This window comes from Amphiprion ocellaris, chromosome 16, assembly GCF_022539595.1.
Source record: "Amphiprion ocellaris isolate individual 3 ecotype Okinawa chromosome 16, ASM2253959v1, whole genome shotgun sequence".
Classification (NCBI taxonomy): domain Eukaryota; kingdom Metazoa; phylum Chordata; class Actinopteri; family Pomacentridae; genus Amphiprion; species Amphiprion ocellaris.
Window position 1 is genome coordinate 32,568,375 of NC_072781.1, and position 17,241 is coordinate 32,585,615.

Consider the following 17,241-nt stretch of genomic DNA (forward strand, 5'->3'; position numbering starts at 1 on the left):
ATGTTCCGATGCTGTCATTGGGTTTTATCTTCCCACCATTCGAGCTTTTGCTTGAATGGTGGGAAGATAAAACCCAATGACAGCATCAAAGCATTGACCTGATCGGAGATAAATAGAAATCAGAAGAATAAAAGATAAAAAACAAATGACAGGTGTAGGTGTAGAGGAGGTCTGAACTCATCATAAAGGGAAGATAAAAGCCCAGATAGAAGAAACCAACAGAAGACCACATATTGGAAGCTGGTGGAGTGGGCGGTACCTTTGGTGTTTTGGTGCTTCGACCCGTCCTGACATCCTTCACCAGCGTCAGGTCCAGCAGCTCCGTGTCCTGCTAGGAGCACAAACACAAGAATCAGCTGTTATATCTGCAGCTAAACGCCTCCCGATGCTTCCTGCTGAGGATTTAAAGCCCCTGCAGGGTGGAAATCAATGACGGCAGCTGTCTCCTGAGCTGCTCGTATTTATAGAGTGATAACATTTACAGTCCACAGACAATACAGGAAATGTGAAGAAAAATCTGACGTCACAGATCAGGATTGGATCCACTTTCTACAGCCCTTTGTAGAGAAATAACAGTCTGGCTTCACCTCAGTATCAATCTGACATACTGGAAACTTTATGACTTGTTTCTGTTCTCTATTGTGAATCAGAAATACAGTCAACTTTAACTAATACAGAGCAACTTTAGCTAATAAAGACCAACTTTAACTAATGAAAAGCAACTTTAACTAATATAGAACAACTTTAATTCCTTTAGAGCAACTTTAACTAATATAGAGCAACTTTAATTAACATAGATGAACTTTAATGCAGAGCAACTTTAATTTATTTAGAGCAGCTATAACTCCTTTAGAGCAACTTTAAATAATATGGAGCAACTTTAACTCATTTAGAACAACTTTAACTAATGTAGAGCAACTTTAACTAATATAGACAAACATTAATGAATGTAGAGCAACTTTAACTAAAATATAGCAACTTTAACTCATTTAGAGCAACTTTAACTAATATAGAGCAACTTTAATTCATGTACACTACCGTTCAAAAGTTTGAAGTCATTTAGAAATGTTCTTATTTTTGAGAGAAAAGCATTTTTTTCAATGAAGATAACATTAAATGAATGATAAATCCAGTGTAGACATGTTAATGTGGTAAATGACTATTGTAGCTGGAAACAGCTGATTTTTAATGGAATATCTCCATAGAGGTACAGAGGAACATTTCCAGCAACCATCACTCCTGTGTTCTAATGCTACATTGTGTTAGCTAATGGTGTTGAAAGGCTCATTGATGATTAGAAAACCCTTGTGCAGTTATGTTAGCACATGGATAAAAGTGGGAGTTTTCATGGAAAACATGGAATTGTCTGAGTGACCCCATACTTTTGAACAGTAGTGCATTTCTATTCAACATATTTTTTCAGTTTATTTCATTGCGTTGCTGTCACTTCTTTTCAGCCAACCAATCATAAATTAGATGGGGTGAGACTTGTTGCCTTGGTAACCCAGAAAAATGGAAGAGAAGCTGTGAAATGGCTGGATTCACCCAAACCCTGATATTTCCCAAAACTTAACCAAACATCGAGTGAAAACCAGAACATAAGACTAAGACTGATGCTCCAATGCAGAGTCCTGGTGTTGATTTCTGCCTCCTTTGTTGGATTTTGTGGCATTTTCAACCCAGAAACCTTTCCTACTGTTTTATAGTTTTACTTTTCAGGGAGAAAATACTTTTGAAAATGTGGTTTGATTACAAAGGAATGCAATATTTGGGAGACAGGGTTGGTATTATGCAAACACAGAGATAAAATGTAAACTGCATGGAGCTGCACAGAAAGAAGGATGAGTCCAATGCTCCAGAGGAAGAATCATTTCTCTTTGATAAACTGGAGGAACACTGAGGTCTCCAGGGACACAGGACTTATTAGAATATCATCCAACAAACTCAGTGACAGAAGAACCTCAACCCAAGCATAAACTTAGTCTCAGTAGATTTTATTACAAGAAGCTTCATGTTGGAACAGTTTGTATGTCATCAAACATCTTGTTACACCAATAAACCCTTTGCGATACTGAGCAGTTTTTACTCCTCCATCATCTGACAGGAAATTATCCACTTCACTGAATCCAGTGATAAATGCATCAGGTGCAAACTGACACTGAGGAAAATAACAAAACCCAAAATTGGTTCCATGAACAAACCCCAAACAAGCTTCTGTCCTGGTTCATAAACAGCCTGTCGGAGCTCAATAACATCCAATTTACCTCCACACACCTCATTAGAAACCAATCACTTCCTCCCACCTGACCCCACAATCAGAGGGTGTTTAGAGTCTGAAATAACTGGAGCACATTTAATGAAGCCGTGCAAGTTTTACCTTCATATTATGAACATTTTCAGAGTTGTTTAATGAACTTCATCCATCATTTCTGAGAATCACAACTTCATCAGTTCAGCAGATAAACACATGACATTTAGGAGGAAAAACACATCTGAGTTCTGGTAAAAACTGACACCAGGTCAGTTTTACATCCAGCCAAGTGTCACAACATAAAGCCTAGATCTGGTTTCTAGGGCTGGCCCGAATAGCAATTTCTGGGCTCCGGATATCCAGCCTGATTATTGACGAATATCCGAATATTTGGATTGATCGGATAGTAACGTCGGACAGGGGGTGGGTGAAGGGACGAATCGAATACTGATCACATGACATCATCTGACATGGGGGCAGTGGTGGTGCAACATTCAGATCCCAAAATAAATATTCGGATACCACCGTAACAACCAAACATTCAGATATTGATTTCTGTTCATTTCTCTGTAACCAGCTTTGAGCATCAGTATTATGGGATGTATCACAGTGTGAACAGTAAAACTGCAGCAGTTTAATGTCTTAACATAGAGTCACAGAAACAGTCATTGGTACCATGGACATGTTTCTGTTTGAGTTTGTCCAGAATTCCTCAAAAAATGTCCAAACTATTGTAAACTTGTCAAAAATGCCTCATAATTTGTCTACAATAACTAAAAAATTGTCTACAATAAGACTAAAACTGCCCAGAATACATCATACTGATGCAAAATGCCTCAAAGTTTTTTCAAAATTAACCAGAACTACTCAAAAATTGTCCAAAATGACTTAAAATGTTTTTTAAAAATACTATTATTACTTGCAAATTGTCTCATGATTTGTTCACAAGAACGCAAAAAAGTTAAAAGTTGCCCAAAATACATCATACTGATGCAAAATGCTTCAAAACATTTCCAGAATGGCGAAAACTTGTCAACAATCATTTAAAACTGATGCTCACTAACTTTCAAATGAACCAATATTACTTAAAAATGGTCCAAAATGCATCAAAAGTTTTTCAAGTGAAATTCATAACCAACTTTGAGCATGAATATTATAGGATGTATCATAATGTGAACAGTAAAACTACAGCAGTTTAACGTCTTTAGTATAGAGTCCTAGAAACAATCATTGGTACCTTGCATGTGTTTCTGATAATTCACCAGAGAAAACTTTGAAAAGCTGTATTCTGGGTAAACTTTCTAGGCTGGTTTTGTGTCTGTTCTGATCAGTAGTAGTGCAGTGACCTGACAGTGAAGCACAGAGGAAGTTGTGTAGTGATATGAGGCTGGGGAAAACTTTCAAGGCTCATATCAGCATGTTGACAGGTGGTTGGTCAGAACAGTTACAGACGATGAAAGGAACATTTTACACACAGAAGAAACCAGGATCATCTAGTAGACAGAATTAATTCTGTGTTAATCCTCCTGTTGTCCTCATTTACAGGCACCAAAAAATATTGTTTCCTTGTCTGAAAAAAATCCAAAAATTCAGCAAAAAAAAATCCCCAAATTTCTCAAAATTTGCAAAACCTTCAGGAAGAAAATTCCAATAATTCCTGAAAAAATTCCCCTAAAAGTTTTATTTTTAAAAAAATCCCCCTAATATGGAAAGAAAATTCTTGTAAATATTTTCAGAAAATGAGTAAAAATCTTCCCAAAAAATCCTAAAATTATCTAAAGTGATTCCATATATATCAGTAAAACTTCTAATATTCTCTTAAGAATATTCACAAAAAATTTACCAAAATCCAGCTAAATTTGCTGGATTTTGGTTCAAAGATTTCCCAAAAATGTTTAAAATGTGGACATCAGAAGTTTCACTGTGAAAATATATTTTTCTCCACATTTTCAAACTTTAAAATGGGTCAATTTTGACCCGCAGGACAAAACGAGGGTTAAAGCCTGAAGGTTCAGTGTTTGTGTTCATGCTCACCTTGTTCTGTTCGGTCCAGTGCAGATAGAATCCATGTGGATCCACATAAAGAGTCACTGGAGAGACGGTCGACAGATCCTGCAGAGAAAGAAGAGTCGGTGAATGCCACTAAAAACTGCTTTCAAATAGCAAAACTTCTCCACATGATAAACTCAAAAAAGTCTCCCAGCTTCATAAAAATGTGGCTCAAACTGATAAAAATCCACCTCAATGGATCAGTGTTTATCACCAGGATGTGAAAATTATGCAAACCAGCGTGTGAAGGCACCACACAATGATGAATCATGTGTCCATGATTTTACCCCTCAGAACTGAGTAAACTTCTAAAAGTGGTCATTAAACAGAGAAAACTGAACAATTTTACAGACTAAAGTTCTGTTCAGGTTTCACTACATGTGGTTTTTATCCCATTTTAACTCAGTGAGATGGTTCACTTTTCCTGCTGGTTTGAATTTCACACAACTATAAATAAAATATAAACATTCCATAATAAATAATATTAATATTGGAAGAAAAAAAACAAAACTGGGAGATTTTCTACTTTCCAGCTGAATTAATCATCTGTCACGTAGCTTAAACTTCTAATTTTAATCCAAATTATTTTATTCTACTTGTTGCAATTGAAAATTTGCCCAAAGTAAAGCATTTGTGCTGCCATGATTCTGTTAATAATAAAAAATTCTGCACTTCTCTCTGCAGCTGTGAAGCTTTTTGTGACTCAGCTGCAACAAACAGTGACGTGACAAAAAATCAGTGACTTTTCTGTTGAACTGCAGGAAGTGTTTCCATCGAGGAGATATATCTGCTCAATATATATCTAAACAAAAACAGTAAATGAAACAATACAATGAAAATGTGGAACACAGAACACAACTATTTAATGAAAGACTTTGTTTTTTCATTTAAACTATGATTGCTGCCTATTGAGTTGTAGATATTTACTATCATAAAGACATACTTAAAATGTGAAGCTGTTTTTCCAAGTGCTTTAATTACTTTTCAGCAGTCGCTGTTTCTACAAACGAAGTCAGTAAGCCGTCACTCAGAATTTATTCCACAGCAATATGACCGTCAGCTGGCAGAGATGTGAAACTTGCCTTTTCATATCAGTTTTGATTCATCATGAACACTATGAGGTAACTGCTACAGCTTATCTGGACTAACAGCTGCTGGATGTACAGGAACATTGCAAACATATTGTAACATTATAGTGTTGTCAGTTTTTTCTAACTTTACATTAAGATGACTGCAGCATAATGAAGCATAAAGAAAGACAACAGCTACCCAATACACTTACAGCTCTGCTCAATATATCTCAATAAAAACAGTAAATTACACAATACAATGATGTACAATAATGTACAATAATGTGGAATACAGAACACAATTATTTAACAAATATTCAAAAAAACATTTTCAAAAACGTGCAAAACGACCACAACATTAAGTTTCCATGAAAAGCATTAAATGCATCCAGCTTTGTTTGTTTGCATACCTCATTTCTTTTCTTTTTGTTCAGTGAGAGAAATCAAGCCTGTTTTTGGCTTAAACAAGTGAACTGAAGTCAGGTTGAATATCTGTGCTGGATATGTGAAGAACAGCACCCAGTGATCATCACTTAGAGAGGATCTGTATCTGGATTTGTTGAACTTCATCACCGAGAAGGTTTGTTTGCATATATAAGTGGATCCAAAGAGAACCAACATCTTCTGAGCATCCCTCCTCAAGTTTAGAAAGCTCTCCTCTTTGAGAGAACAATAAAAAGTCAGCAGTGATCCTGACTTAAAGTGTTCTGACAGTAGTTTATCAGACTGCAGATCAGTGAGTTCAAGTTTGACATCACTGGGTGCAGTATTCACACTGCAGCTGCAGGGAGAGGAAACCATGTGCATTTCACTCTCAACTGTTTTGAAGTCTTCAAATCGTCTTGAAAATTCAGCATGCAGCGCTCCAACATGGATGAGTACCTGTGGAGGTGATCAGCTGATGGTGTGACTTCCTCCAGTGTAGGCATGTGGGTGAGAATGTTGTCCTCCAACTGGCTTGAGAGAAACGTCAGCTTTCTCATAAAAGCAGTCACCAGACTATACATTTGGTCAGCTTGGTATTTAGTCCATTCATTAGTGCAGTCACATCAACAGCAAAAGCAAGGTCTGCCATCCAGTCTGCATCTGAGAGCTCCGTGATGTTCTGCCTTTCTTCTCACAAAACTCTTGAATCTCTGCTCTCAGATCCCAAACTGGTTTAAGCACCTTGTCCAGGCTGATCCATCTGACAGCTCACCATGTTCACTCTCATCTCCTCCACAAAGACAACAAACTGTCTGTAATTCAATGCTCTTGCCCTGATGAAGTTAACTACTTTAGTTACATCAGTCACGTGGTTGATTTTTAGCACTGACTTACACAGCACCTCCTGATGTATAATACAATGCAAAAATATCAGTTTCTGTTCTGGGTTTATTTCAGTCACTTTATCTTGCATCCGTTTCAAAAGTCCAACATTTTTCCCTGTCAAATTTGGACAGCCATCAGTTATAACACCAACCAAATTCTCCCAATTTAGTCCCAGCTTGTTCATGCGTGTATTTACCTCAGTGAATAAATCACTCACCGTCGTGGTTCCCTTCATTGGCTGAACAGCTGCCAGCTCCTCCGTCATCTCAAAGGTTTTTGTTAGTCCACGTACAAAGATGAGTAACTGGGCTGTGTCACGGACATCACAGCTCTCGTCCAGAGCCAAGGACAAAACGTCAAAATCGTCCACTTTGTTGTGCAGCTGAAGCTCCAGATTTACGGCGATGCTCTCCACCCGCCTCGTTACGGTTCGCCTCCAAAGGGCCACATTAACGAACGTTCCTTTCTTCTCCAGGCATATAAGCGCTGCAGAGTTCTTTTATAAACTCTCCATCAGAGAATGGTTTACTGTTTTTGGCGATTTTGTAGGATATTAGAAAACTCGTCTTGACTGCTGCATCCCTTGATGTGAGCTTTGGTAAAACAAAGTCATTGCTGCTTTAGCAGTTTAGCTAGCAAACCTTCAGACATCCTCCCCGCTCTGCTTCAGTCAAATGTTTGTACTTCTCCGCCATGTTTGGTCTCGTAATGTCGATTCAGATTATAATCCTTGAGCACCGCGATCTGTTCTCCACAAACTAGACACACAGCTTTACCTCTGACTGCAGTGAAGGAATGCCTGGAAGTCCATGCCTTGGTAAAAACTCTGCATTCGGAATAAATCTTTCTTTTATTGCCGTTAGCTGACATCTTCCAATCAGCGCATAAACCGCATACTAACTATGGAAAGCACGCGCGAAAAAACGCGAGGTCGCGCGTGACCTTATGGACTAAGGTGACGCGCGAAAAAACGTTAATTTAGCATATCTTTCAAAATAAAAGCAGTGCAGGCGTGTTGCTTGCATGTATTGTGATGATATATATTTGCATTGACTTTTAATATTTTCCAGTGACCTCGTACGGGCCAGTCAGGGTCATCCGGCGGGACGTAGGATGCCCAGGTCTGATCTAGGGCCATTTGCATTTGGAAAAGTGTTGCACATGTTAAATCAAGTTTTTTTCAGTTTCTGTAAAATAAATAATCCAAAAAAATGCAACTTTTGTTTATTTGTTTTTGGGATTTCCACCATTCTAACTTCTACTAACTCATGTTGTTCTGTTTCCACAGAGCTGCAGGAGTTTGTCTTTTATTGTATTTTTGCGTCTTGTAGTTGATATCTGGTGTTTCTTTGTGCACTTTTGTTCATTTTGTTGGTTCTTTCTTGGTTATGTAGTTTTTGCATGTGTTAATGTTCATTTTGCATCTATTTTGTGTTGGTTTTCGTCTCTTTCAGGTCATTTTTTGTCTCTGCTGTGTTGTTTCATCATCTAGTTGTTCTTTTCTGACTCTTTCTGGTAGTTTTAGACAGAAATGTGTCTTTTTTTTGTTTTATTTTTGTGTCATTCTACCCGAGTCATGCTGCATTTTAGACATTTCTGAGTTCTCTCTCCTTCATGTTGTTCTGTTTCCGTAGAGCTGTAGGACTATATATCATGTAGTTGATATTTTACATCTCTTTTGGGCCATTTTGTGCATATTTTTGTTGATTTTTTTGTTCTATTTGCTGTCTTTGTCTCCTTTTAGAGATTTTGTGTGTTTGAGTTAATTTTGCATCTGCTTGGAGTCGGTTTGCGTCTCTTTGGAGTTGTTTTGTGTCTCTTTGTTGTGTTGTTGCATCGTCTTTTGCGTCTCACTGTCGTAAGAAATCAAACTTTTTCCTTTTTTATGATGTCTAATTGTGCCGCGCTGCACAGAATTCATTTCTGAGTTCTCTCTCCTTCTTCATGTTGTTCTGTTTCCATAGAGCTGCAGGACTTTAGATCTTTTATCATCTTTCTGTATCTTTTATGCTTATTTTGCATCTCTTTGTGGCCATTTTGTGTATATTTTTGTTTTTACTGTTCTGTTTTGACGTTTTGTCTCATTTCTCTCAGTTTTTGTGCATTTTGCCTCTATTTCATGTTGGTTTGCTTCTCTTTCAAGTCATTTTGTGTTCCTTTGCTGTGTTGTTGCATCGTCTTTTCAAAAAGAAATTCAACTTGTTCCTCTTTTTATCTATTTCATAGAGCTGCAGGACTTTAGATTGCAGTAAAAAATTAACCACAGTGAAGAAAAATGAGACGGGAAGGAATAAACGTTGAAAGTTCAGAGAATTAAACCCCTAATGAAGAAGATTTCGCTGCTCCTCTGTTTTTGGTTCCAAGCGGCAGATCGACTCGACGCTTCCTGACACTGGTGTTGTGTGTTTTGCAGATTGCGTGCTGCAGCTACAGGGCTGGTCACTGTTGGCATCTGGTGGCGTCCAGTTAACTGATTCACTGAGACAAGACTGGAAGCGTCAGATATAAAAAGCATCCTAAAAATGAAAAAGGACGAAGGCTGGAGGTGCAGGAGGATGTGGAGGAGGAGGTCTGCTGCTGTGGGAGTTAAATAACGTCTCATTCGGATCAACTTGGACACAATTTTTAGATTTCTTTTTTATCAGCAACACAGAGGCAGCAGATTCTTATTTATTTTTGGTTTATTGAGCTTAAGGCTTTTTGGGTGATTTTCTTCTCTGCATCAGCACCAGCATCTCCTCTCCTGGACTATTTAAAGTGTCGCTCACCCACATTAGAGAGTATTAATAACCTGTAAGATGCACTAATCTCAGTCCAGTTGGTGGCTAAAGCTGCAAACTCTGGTTTAGCTCAGTATTTTACGTGTATTCTAGTCAAAAGACACACATTTACATGTGATTACGCCTATAAATCATCTTAATAAGGCTAATTTTAATGTCAAATAAAGAAGGTGGTATGAGCTCAGTGTCTCACCTTTTCTACTCATTTTACTCTGAAATATCACGAAAATGCTGCAATTATCAGAATAAAACCCAAAGATTTCTGGGCCCACCAGTGTTTAATGATCCAAACAACACTTCGGCTGCATCCTGCAGCTGTTAATGTCGTCGTAATCTGAATTTAAGCTCTGATATTCCCTAAATGATTCCATACGACAGCCATGACGGCGGCTGATGTCTTTACGCCTGCAGGCGAACTGGAGTAAGAATGAAGGACGATGAGAGAATTCAGACACTTCAAAAGAAATGCAAAGATCCAAGATTTCATGAAATTCAGTAAAAATGCAATTAGCAGCGAGGACCATGTGAGGCTGTGAGAGTTTAAATAGTTTTGTCTGACGTCGGAGGTTTGGTAGAAGCAGCTTCATTTAGGAGAAACTGGTGGAAACTGAACTGTTGAACCTTTGACCAGAGTCATAGCAAGTTTATTTCTACAGAATGTTTTAAAAACAGCCTGAGTACACCAAATTTACGACAATCATTAAATATTAAAAATCATAAAACAAGACAAACAAGAGGAGAAGTCACTCAGACTATAGACAGTTCATGATGGCAAGAGAGGGTCTCGTTTAGGGAGTTTAGCTAGCAACGGGCACCATGACAAAGACTTCTGAGACATATAATGACTTCCAAACAGACCGTAGGTTAAGAACATTGTTCAAAATTTGTATCTCTAACATCCAAACACACATTGCTGTCATTGTTTAAAACGTTTGTTTGGCTGTGGTTAAAGCAGATACCAATCAGTTTAGCTAGCAATGGGCACCATGACAGAGACTTCTGAGACACTTAATGACCTCCCAACAGAACTGTTCAAAGTTTGCATCTCTAACATCCAACCATAAATTGTGTTTTTGCTTTATGACATTTGTTTGGCTATGGACAGAAACAAAGGATCGGGTTGAGGTTAAACCAGTGTAGCTAGCAACGGGCACCATGACAAAGACTTCTGGGACACTTAATGACCTCCAAACAGAGCTCAGGTTATTAAGAATTTTGTTCAAAGTTTGCATCTTTAATGTCCAACCATAAATTGCGCTCATGCTTTATGACATTTGTCTGGTTGTAGACATGAAAGACTTGAGCTAAAGTTAAAGAAGATAATGATCAGTTCAGCTAGCAACGGGCACCATGACAAAGACTTTAGGGACACTTAATGACCTCCAACCTGAACTCACAACATTAAGAATATTGTTCAAAATTTACATCTTGAACGATGTAAAGTGACATTTGTTTAGCTGCAGACGTAAGCAAAGCATCGAGCTAAAGTTAACAAAGATGTCGACTAGTTTAGCTAGCAATGGGCACCATGACAAAGACTTACATGATGCTTAATGACCTCCGGACAGCGCTCTTGTTCTTAGATTTCTTTGACATGTTTCCGTGCTGTCATTGCAGAGTTAGTTATGCGACTAAAACAACAATGTCAGGAAGGATAATTGAATATTAATGTGCAATTCCACTGAATGTTGATAAAAAAAATTATCCAAATTTGCAAGGCTAGCGGCTTAAGCTGTGCAGATACTCATCGGTTTAAACAACATCTCCATTGGGTTGAAACATCCCTGTCTTTAGGAGTCCAAACAAGAGCTTCAGCTAAATCCAACTGAACCTAAATCATTCACACTTCAACCAATAGACACAAGACTCTGTATTTGTGTACAAAAAAAGGTGCATTTTAAGACTTTATACACATTTTCAATTGACAATAATTTGAAAGATTGAGTTGCTACCAAGTCAGTTAATGGGTTTGTGCTGTTAAAATGCATCTACAAGAAAGTTCTATCAGAAAACCTGCAGCTACTGGACATAACTCTGGTTCCTCTCAGTTCTACGTTTCATTTTATGGCATCACAACCAGGTTCAGCTGCCGTTTCCGAGTCAGCTCTGACAAAAGTTCTGCGTGATTCTGGAAAAGGTCAAACTGTCGGAGCTGCTCACCTTGATCTGAGCAAAACCTGAGTTTAAAAACTAAGAGGAGAAGAAGATGCTCCACCACATCTCCTGGTTGTCACCCGTTGCCGTAGCAACCGTCTCTATTTTTCATAAAGCTCATTTCTACGAATTCAAGCATTAACACACACACACACACCAGAACCAACAGTTCTTCTTCCACAAAGTGTGATTCATGCTGTTTATTCGGCTCATCGATTTTTACACACAAACACCGGATCTGTTTAGGCGGTGGGTAAATATGCCAGTTACCATAGCAACCGGACAGCCAGCACGTTTCCCCCATTGTCGGAGCTCCGTACTTCAGCATACCTACACACACACACAGAAACACACACACACAACTCTACCCACAACTGCACACACTAACACACACCGAGTGGTTGGACGCCAACAGGTGGCGACGGAACAAACCGAATCCACGCGGATCCACAGGTACCCGCTGCCGATCAACAGACGGATCGTAAACGCATCTGACAACACGGCTCGCCTCCTTCCTTCCCTCCATCACATCCCAGTTCAACTCCCGCTTCCTGCTCACATCCCGGTTCAACTCCTGATTGGAATTCTGCGGCGGACAGTTCTCACCTCGTCCCATTTCAGGAAGTTGCTGCCGTTCCTCAGCGTGTGGGAGACGGACGGAGGCTGGAGTTTGAGAGCGTGGACCCCCGGCTGAGCGCTCGCCATGGCTTCACACTGGCATCAACATGAACCGACACGCCGGCCAGAGCTGCTCTGCTGCCGTGATGCTGACAACTCCTCAGAAGTGACGAGCAGCAGCATCCTCCGGTCCTCCCGTCCTCCCGGCTGCTGTCACTTTGTTTTCTGCTTCTTCCTCCGACCGTCCTCCCTCCTCTTCCTCCCTCCCTCCCTCCCTCCCTCCCTCTCCCCTCCGTCGGTGCTGCATCTCGCGGATAGACCGAAGCAGATGCCGTGTGTGTGTGTGTGTGTGCGTGTGTGTGTGTGTGTGTGTGTGTGTGCATGTGTGTGTGTGCATGTGCGTGTGCGTGTGTGCGTGCGTGTGTGTGTGTGCATGTGCGTGTGCGTGTGTGCGTGCGTGTGTGTGTGTGTGTGTGCGTGCGTGTGTGTGCGTGTGTGTGCGTGTGTGCGCGCGCGCACTGCCTCCACAAATTGACTCATTGGCGACATGCGCACAACGGCGGCTTCCCACAGATGGGGGAAGGATAAAGAGAGGGAGAGAGAAAGAAAGAAAGAAAGAAAGGAGAGAGTGGGTGAGTTGGAGAGAAGAAGGAGCAGGAGGAGGGGAAGAGGAGAGCTGGTGGGAGAAGAAAAGGGAAGAAGAGTGGGCGGGGCGAGCCGAGCCGAGCCGAGCCGAGCCGGGATCAAGCCGGGCCACTCCAGCAGCTTCCTTTAATCTGCTGCAGCCTCAAATCCTCCGGAGGCTTCAGTTAGTTTGAAACCAGCTGCAGGTCGAACATCAGGGAGGGTTCAGGACGATGACCAGCCACAGAAACATGACGAGAAGTTACTCTGATGCAGCTTAGAAAGATTATTCTGATTAAAGAAGGACATGTCGATTGTTTTCTAACTTAAAAATGTCAGGAAATGGTTAAAAAAAAAAGAGAGAGAAAAAAGTACATGATGATATCCGTAATTTGTCAAAAGATAAACAGACGATAAAGAAACCAGGAAATATTCACATTTAAGAAGCTGCAATCTGAGAATTTAGACTATTTTTATTAAAGAATTGTTCACACTCATTAACTAATTGACTAATAAACTGACTGGCTGGCAACTAATTAAGAAATGAAATGATCAATTAGGGTTTTAACTGACAAATGTCTTCTTTTGGCCAAAATATTCAGTTTGCTGTCACAGAGGAGGAAAGAAACCAGAAAACATTTACATTTAAGAAGTTGCAATCAGAAAATTTAGACTATTTTTTCTTTAAAAATGATCAAACTCAATCAATTAGCAAAATAGTTAGCAATTACTGTTATAGTGTGCTGTTACGCAACTAATCGATTAACTGATCAGATGTTTGATCTATTAAATGTCAGAAAATGTGGATTTTCCAAAGCCTAAGATATCAAATGTCCTGTTTTGTCCAAATATGTTCAGTTTACCGTCACAGAGGAGGAAAGAAACCAGAAAAGATTCACATTTAAGAAGCTGATATTAGAGGATTTATGCAGTTTTTTTTCTTAAGAATTCATCAATTACTCAACTAATCAATCAACTGGTTAGATGTTTGATCTATAAAATGTCAGAAAATGTGGATTTTCCAAAGCCTAAGATATCAAATGTGTTGTTTTGTCCAAAAATATTCAGTTTACCGTCACAGAGAAGGAGAGAAACTAGAAAATATTCACATTTAAGAAGCTGCAATCACAGAATTTAGACAGATTTTTCTTAAATAAATGATCAAACTCATCAAAATATCAATATCAAAATAGTTGTCAGTTACTCAACTATCTGATCTATAAAATGTCAGAAAATGTGGATTTTCCAAAGTCTAAGATATGAATGTACTGTTTTTTCCACAGATCTTCAGTTCACTGCCACAGCAGAGGAAAGAAACCAGAAAATATTTACATTTAAGATGCTGATATTGGAGGATTTAGGTAAATTTTTCTTAAAATTGATCAAACTCATGAATCAATTAGCAAAATAGCAGTTAGTGTAATAGTGTGCTGTTACTCAACTAATCGATTAACTGATCAGATGTTTGCTCTATTAAATGTCAGAAAATGTGGATTTTCCAAAGCCTAAGATATCAAACGTCCTGTTTTGTCCAAAGATATTCAGTTTACTGTTACAGAGGAGGAAATATTCACATTTAGGAAACTACAACCACGGAATTTAGACTTTCTTCTTAAAACATTGCTCAAACTGATTAAATTATGATCAAAATTGCTCCCAATTAATGTAATACTTAACAACTAATCAATTTATTGATTAATCAATTAGTTCTTTGGTCGACAAAATGTTGATCAGTGTTTCCATAAACGTCCCAAAAATATTCGCGTTACAGTCATAAAGGCAGAAAGACTTTAGACATATTTTTTGTTAAAAATGGTTTAAACTGATTAATCCACAATCACAATAGTTGCAGCTTAACGTAATACTTAACAACTAATAAACTAATTGATAAATCAATGGCTAATTTGGTCTGAAAAGGTCAAAAAATTGGGAAAAATTGTTCATGAGTGTTTTCCAAAGTCCAAAAAAGGAAATATTCCCATCAGAGAAGAGAATTTAAACAGTTTTTTTGACAACTAATTAGTAAATTGACTAATCAATTAGCTGTTTGGTCTCGAAAATGTCAGAAAATGTTGAAAAATGTGGATCAGAGTTTCCTCAAATGTGTTGTTTAGTCCACCAACAGAGAAAAACTGACTTTTTACTTAAAAAGATGCAGCCAGAGAATAACGGACAGCTTTGGTGGAAAAAACTGACGACTTTCGGTTGAACTGCAGGCAGTGTTTGAACAGAAATGGGGGCAAGAGACCAATTTAGAGCTCAGAAACTGTTGTAGTTTGAGACATTTAATGTGACTTGGTGTACAGGAGGATGTAGATGTTGATGCTAAAGTCGGTCGTCTGATTTGTTGCTACAACGATAGAAAAACACAATAAATCACCACTTTTTCTTGAACTGAGATGATGAGATCAACGGTACATTACTACATATTTTCAGCCACATGCTGCATTTACAAATACAGAGGGTGGCATCAGATTTTCATATTTACAATCGCAGCTAATTATATCAGAGGAAAGAAGAGACTAGAGTGGGCGAGATGATGAAAAACTGGATGTTGGAACAATAGTCTGAGAAAAATACAATAACAGAGACAGTCAGCTAACAATGTGTGTCTGTAGATGCAGAATCTGAAACTGGAGGTTTAGATGGAACAAGTCGAGTAAATGAACATGGAGCAGGAGTGTAATGATTCAGTGGAACAAAAAATAAGTTCAATACTGTAGAGACCAGAGGACGCATCACTCAAACAGTTCATGTTGGCAAAGCAGGGAGCACTGTGGGAGTTTAGCTAGAATGGGCACCATGACAAAGACTACTGTGGTCTTTAATGACCTCCAACTATAACTCATATGTTTAAAATAAACTGTTATCTACAAAGTCAGAGTTCTTATACCACAGTGGCATATGGAACATACTTAAGCAGAGTTTGCATTGTGGGAGTTTAGCTAGCAATGGGCACCATGACAAAGACTTCTGGAATGCTTAATGACCTCCAACCAGAACTCAGGTTACTAGAAGTTTCTTCAAAGTTTGCAACTCTAACGTCCAACCACAAATTGCGCTTTTGCTTTATGACATTTGTTTGGCTGCGAACATAAAGAATCGGGCTAAAGTTAACGCAGACACTGATTAGTTTAGCTAGCAACGGGCACCATGACAAAGACTTCTGTGGTGCTAAATCTGATATTCACATCGATTGACCACAACTAGAGGTGAACAACACAAAACGGATTTTGATTGCATGTTTTTTATGAACTTTAGCGTTAAAATATTTGTATTTTTTTAAAGTAATATAGAAGAAAACTGTACATTCTAAAAAAATAACACTTGTGCTCAACAAAATAAAATAACACAACTGTTTACATCAGTCTTTTTAAATTAAAACAACTTCTAATGAAATTATGTTCAACCAATAAATTATATTGAGTTAGAAGAATTATCTTTTCCTCTACAATTAGACTTAAATCACTATAATAATAACCAGAGGGAAATTAAGGTGCTACAGCAGCATGGATGTTCAATAATTGAGTAAATAACAACACAGAATATTATGGCATAAAGTGAAGGTAGAATAAATTAATTAAAATTTAATTAAAAATGTATACAATATTGAAAAAATTTACAGAATGCAGAAGAGTGACAATATTTTTATTAAAAGGAATTTTTAATTATTGAACGATTCGCAGCATAAACACAAATTTTAAAGTTGATTTCTCATTAAATTAAGTTGTTCCAACTTGTATTACACGCCATTTAAAAGGAATATTAAGTAATACGTCCCTAATTATGCAAAAAATGATGAACGCAAGTCTTTAACTTGGGTAATTAATAAAAGCTAAGTTGCTCCAGTGTTACATAAGAAAGGGAGAGGACTTAAAAACCTTAAAAAAGGTGAAGAAACGCAGAAATTTGAGTTTAAATTACACACAATATTAAGTTGATGCAATATTATTTAAACACAACTCATCAGAAATCATGTTTGCTATTTAAAAGTCTTACTTAAATCAGGGAATTAGAATTTAGTAGTTTGCAAACATGCATTTAATAAAGTGTTTAACCTTGTGAATACCATGAATAATCTCCTTTTCTGACTGATTTAAGCCCTTTAGATGCCCTGGGGGGGCATTAAGACAAACAAAAACACAGCCGGCTAACTACACATGTGCCCACACACACCGACATGTATGAAAATATTGATTTGTAAATGCGCTCAGAGTTGAGCCCTGTAACCTGCACGCTGCCTTCAACGCGGCTATAATGCAGATTGAATGCACGGCGTTTGAAGGCCCACTTTAGTGGCCTGCAGCCTCCTACACGCTCACACTGCAGCGCAGGAAAAGACACGTGCAGACTCATGTTGCCATGACACTGTGTGGTAGTCAGA

The 17,241-nt window shown here is 38.4% G+C and overlaps 1 protein-coding gene across 2 annotated transcripts in view; it reads right to left on the bottom strand.

The window, feature by feature from the left end:
- LOC111586358 (1-phosphatidylinositol 4,5-bisphosphate phosphodiesterase beta-1-like) overlaps positions 1-12,481 on the bottom strand; it is a 56,210-nt gene extending 43,729 nt beyond the window's left edge. The window contains exons 1-3 of one of the 2 annotated variants that reach the window (XM_055018739.1): positions 12,222-12,481; positions 4,286-4,363; positions 260-328 (exon numbers count right to left, since the gene is read on the bottom strand). In XM_055018739.1, coding sequence (XP_054874714.1) covers positions 260-328; positions 4,286-4,363; positions 12,222-12,320 — 246 coding nt within the window. In that variant the 5' untranslated portion in view covers positions 12,321-12,481. Of the gene's footprint in view, positions 1-259; positions 332-4,285; positions 4,364-12,221 lie in introns of both variants that reach the window. The other variant, XM_055018738.1, reaches the window with a different exon arrangement.
- Positions 12,482-17,241: the final 4,760 nt, after the last annotated feature.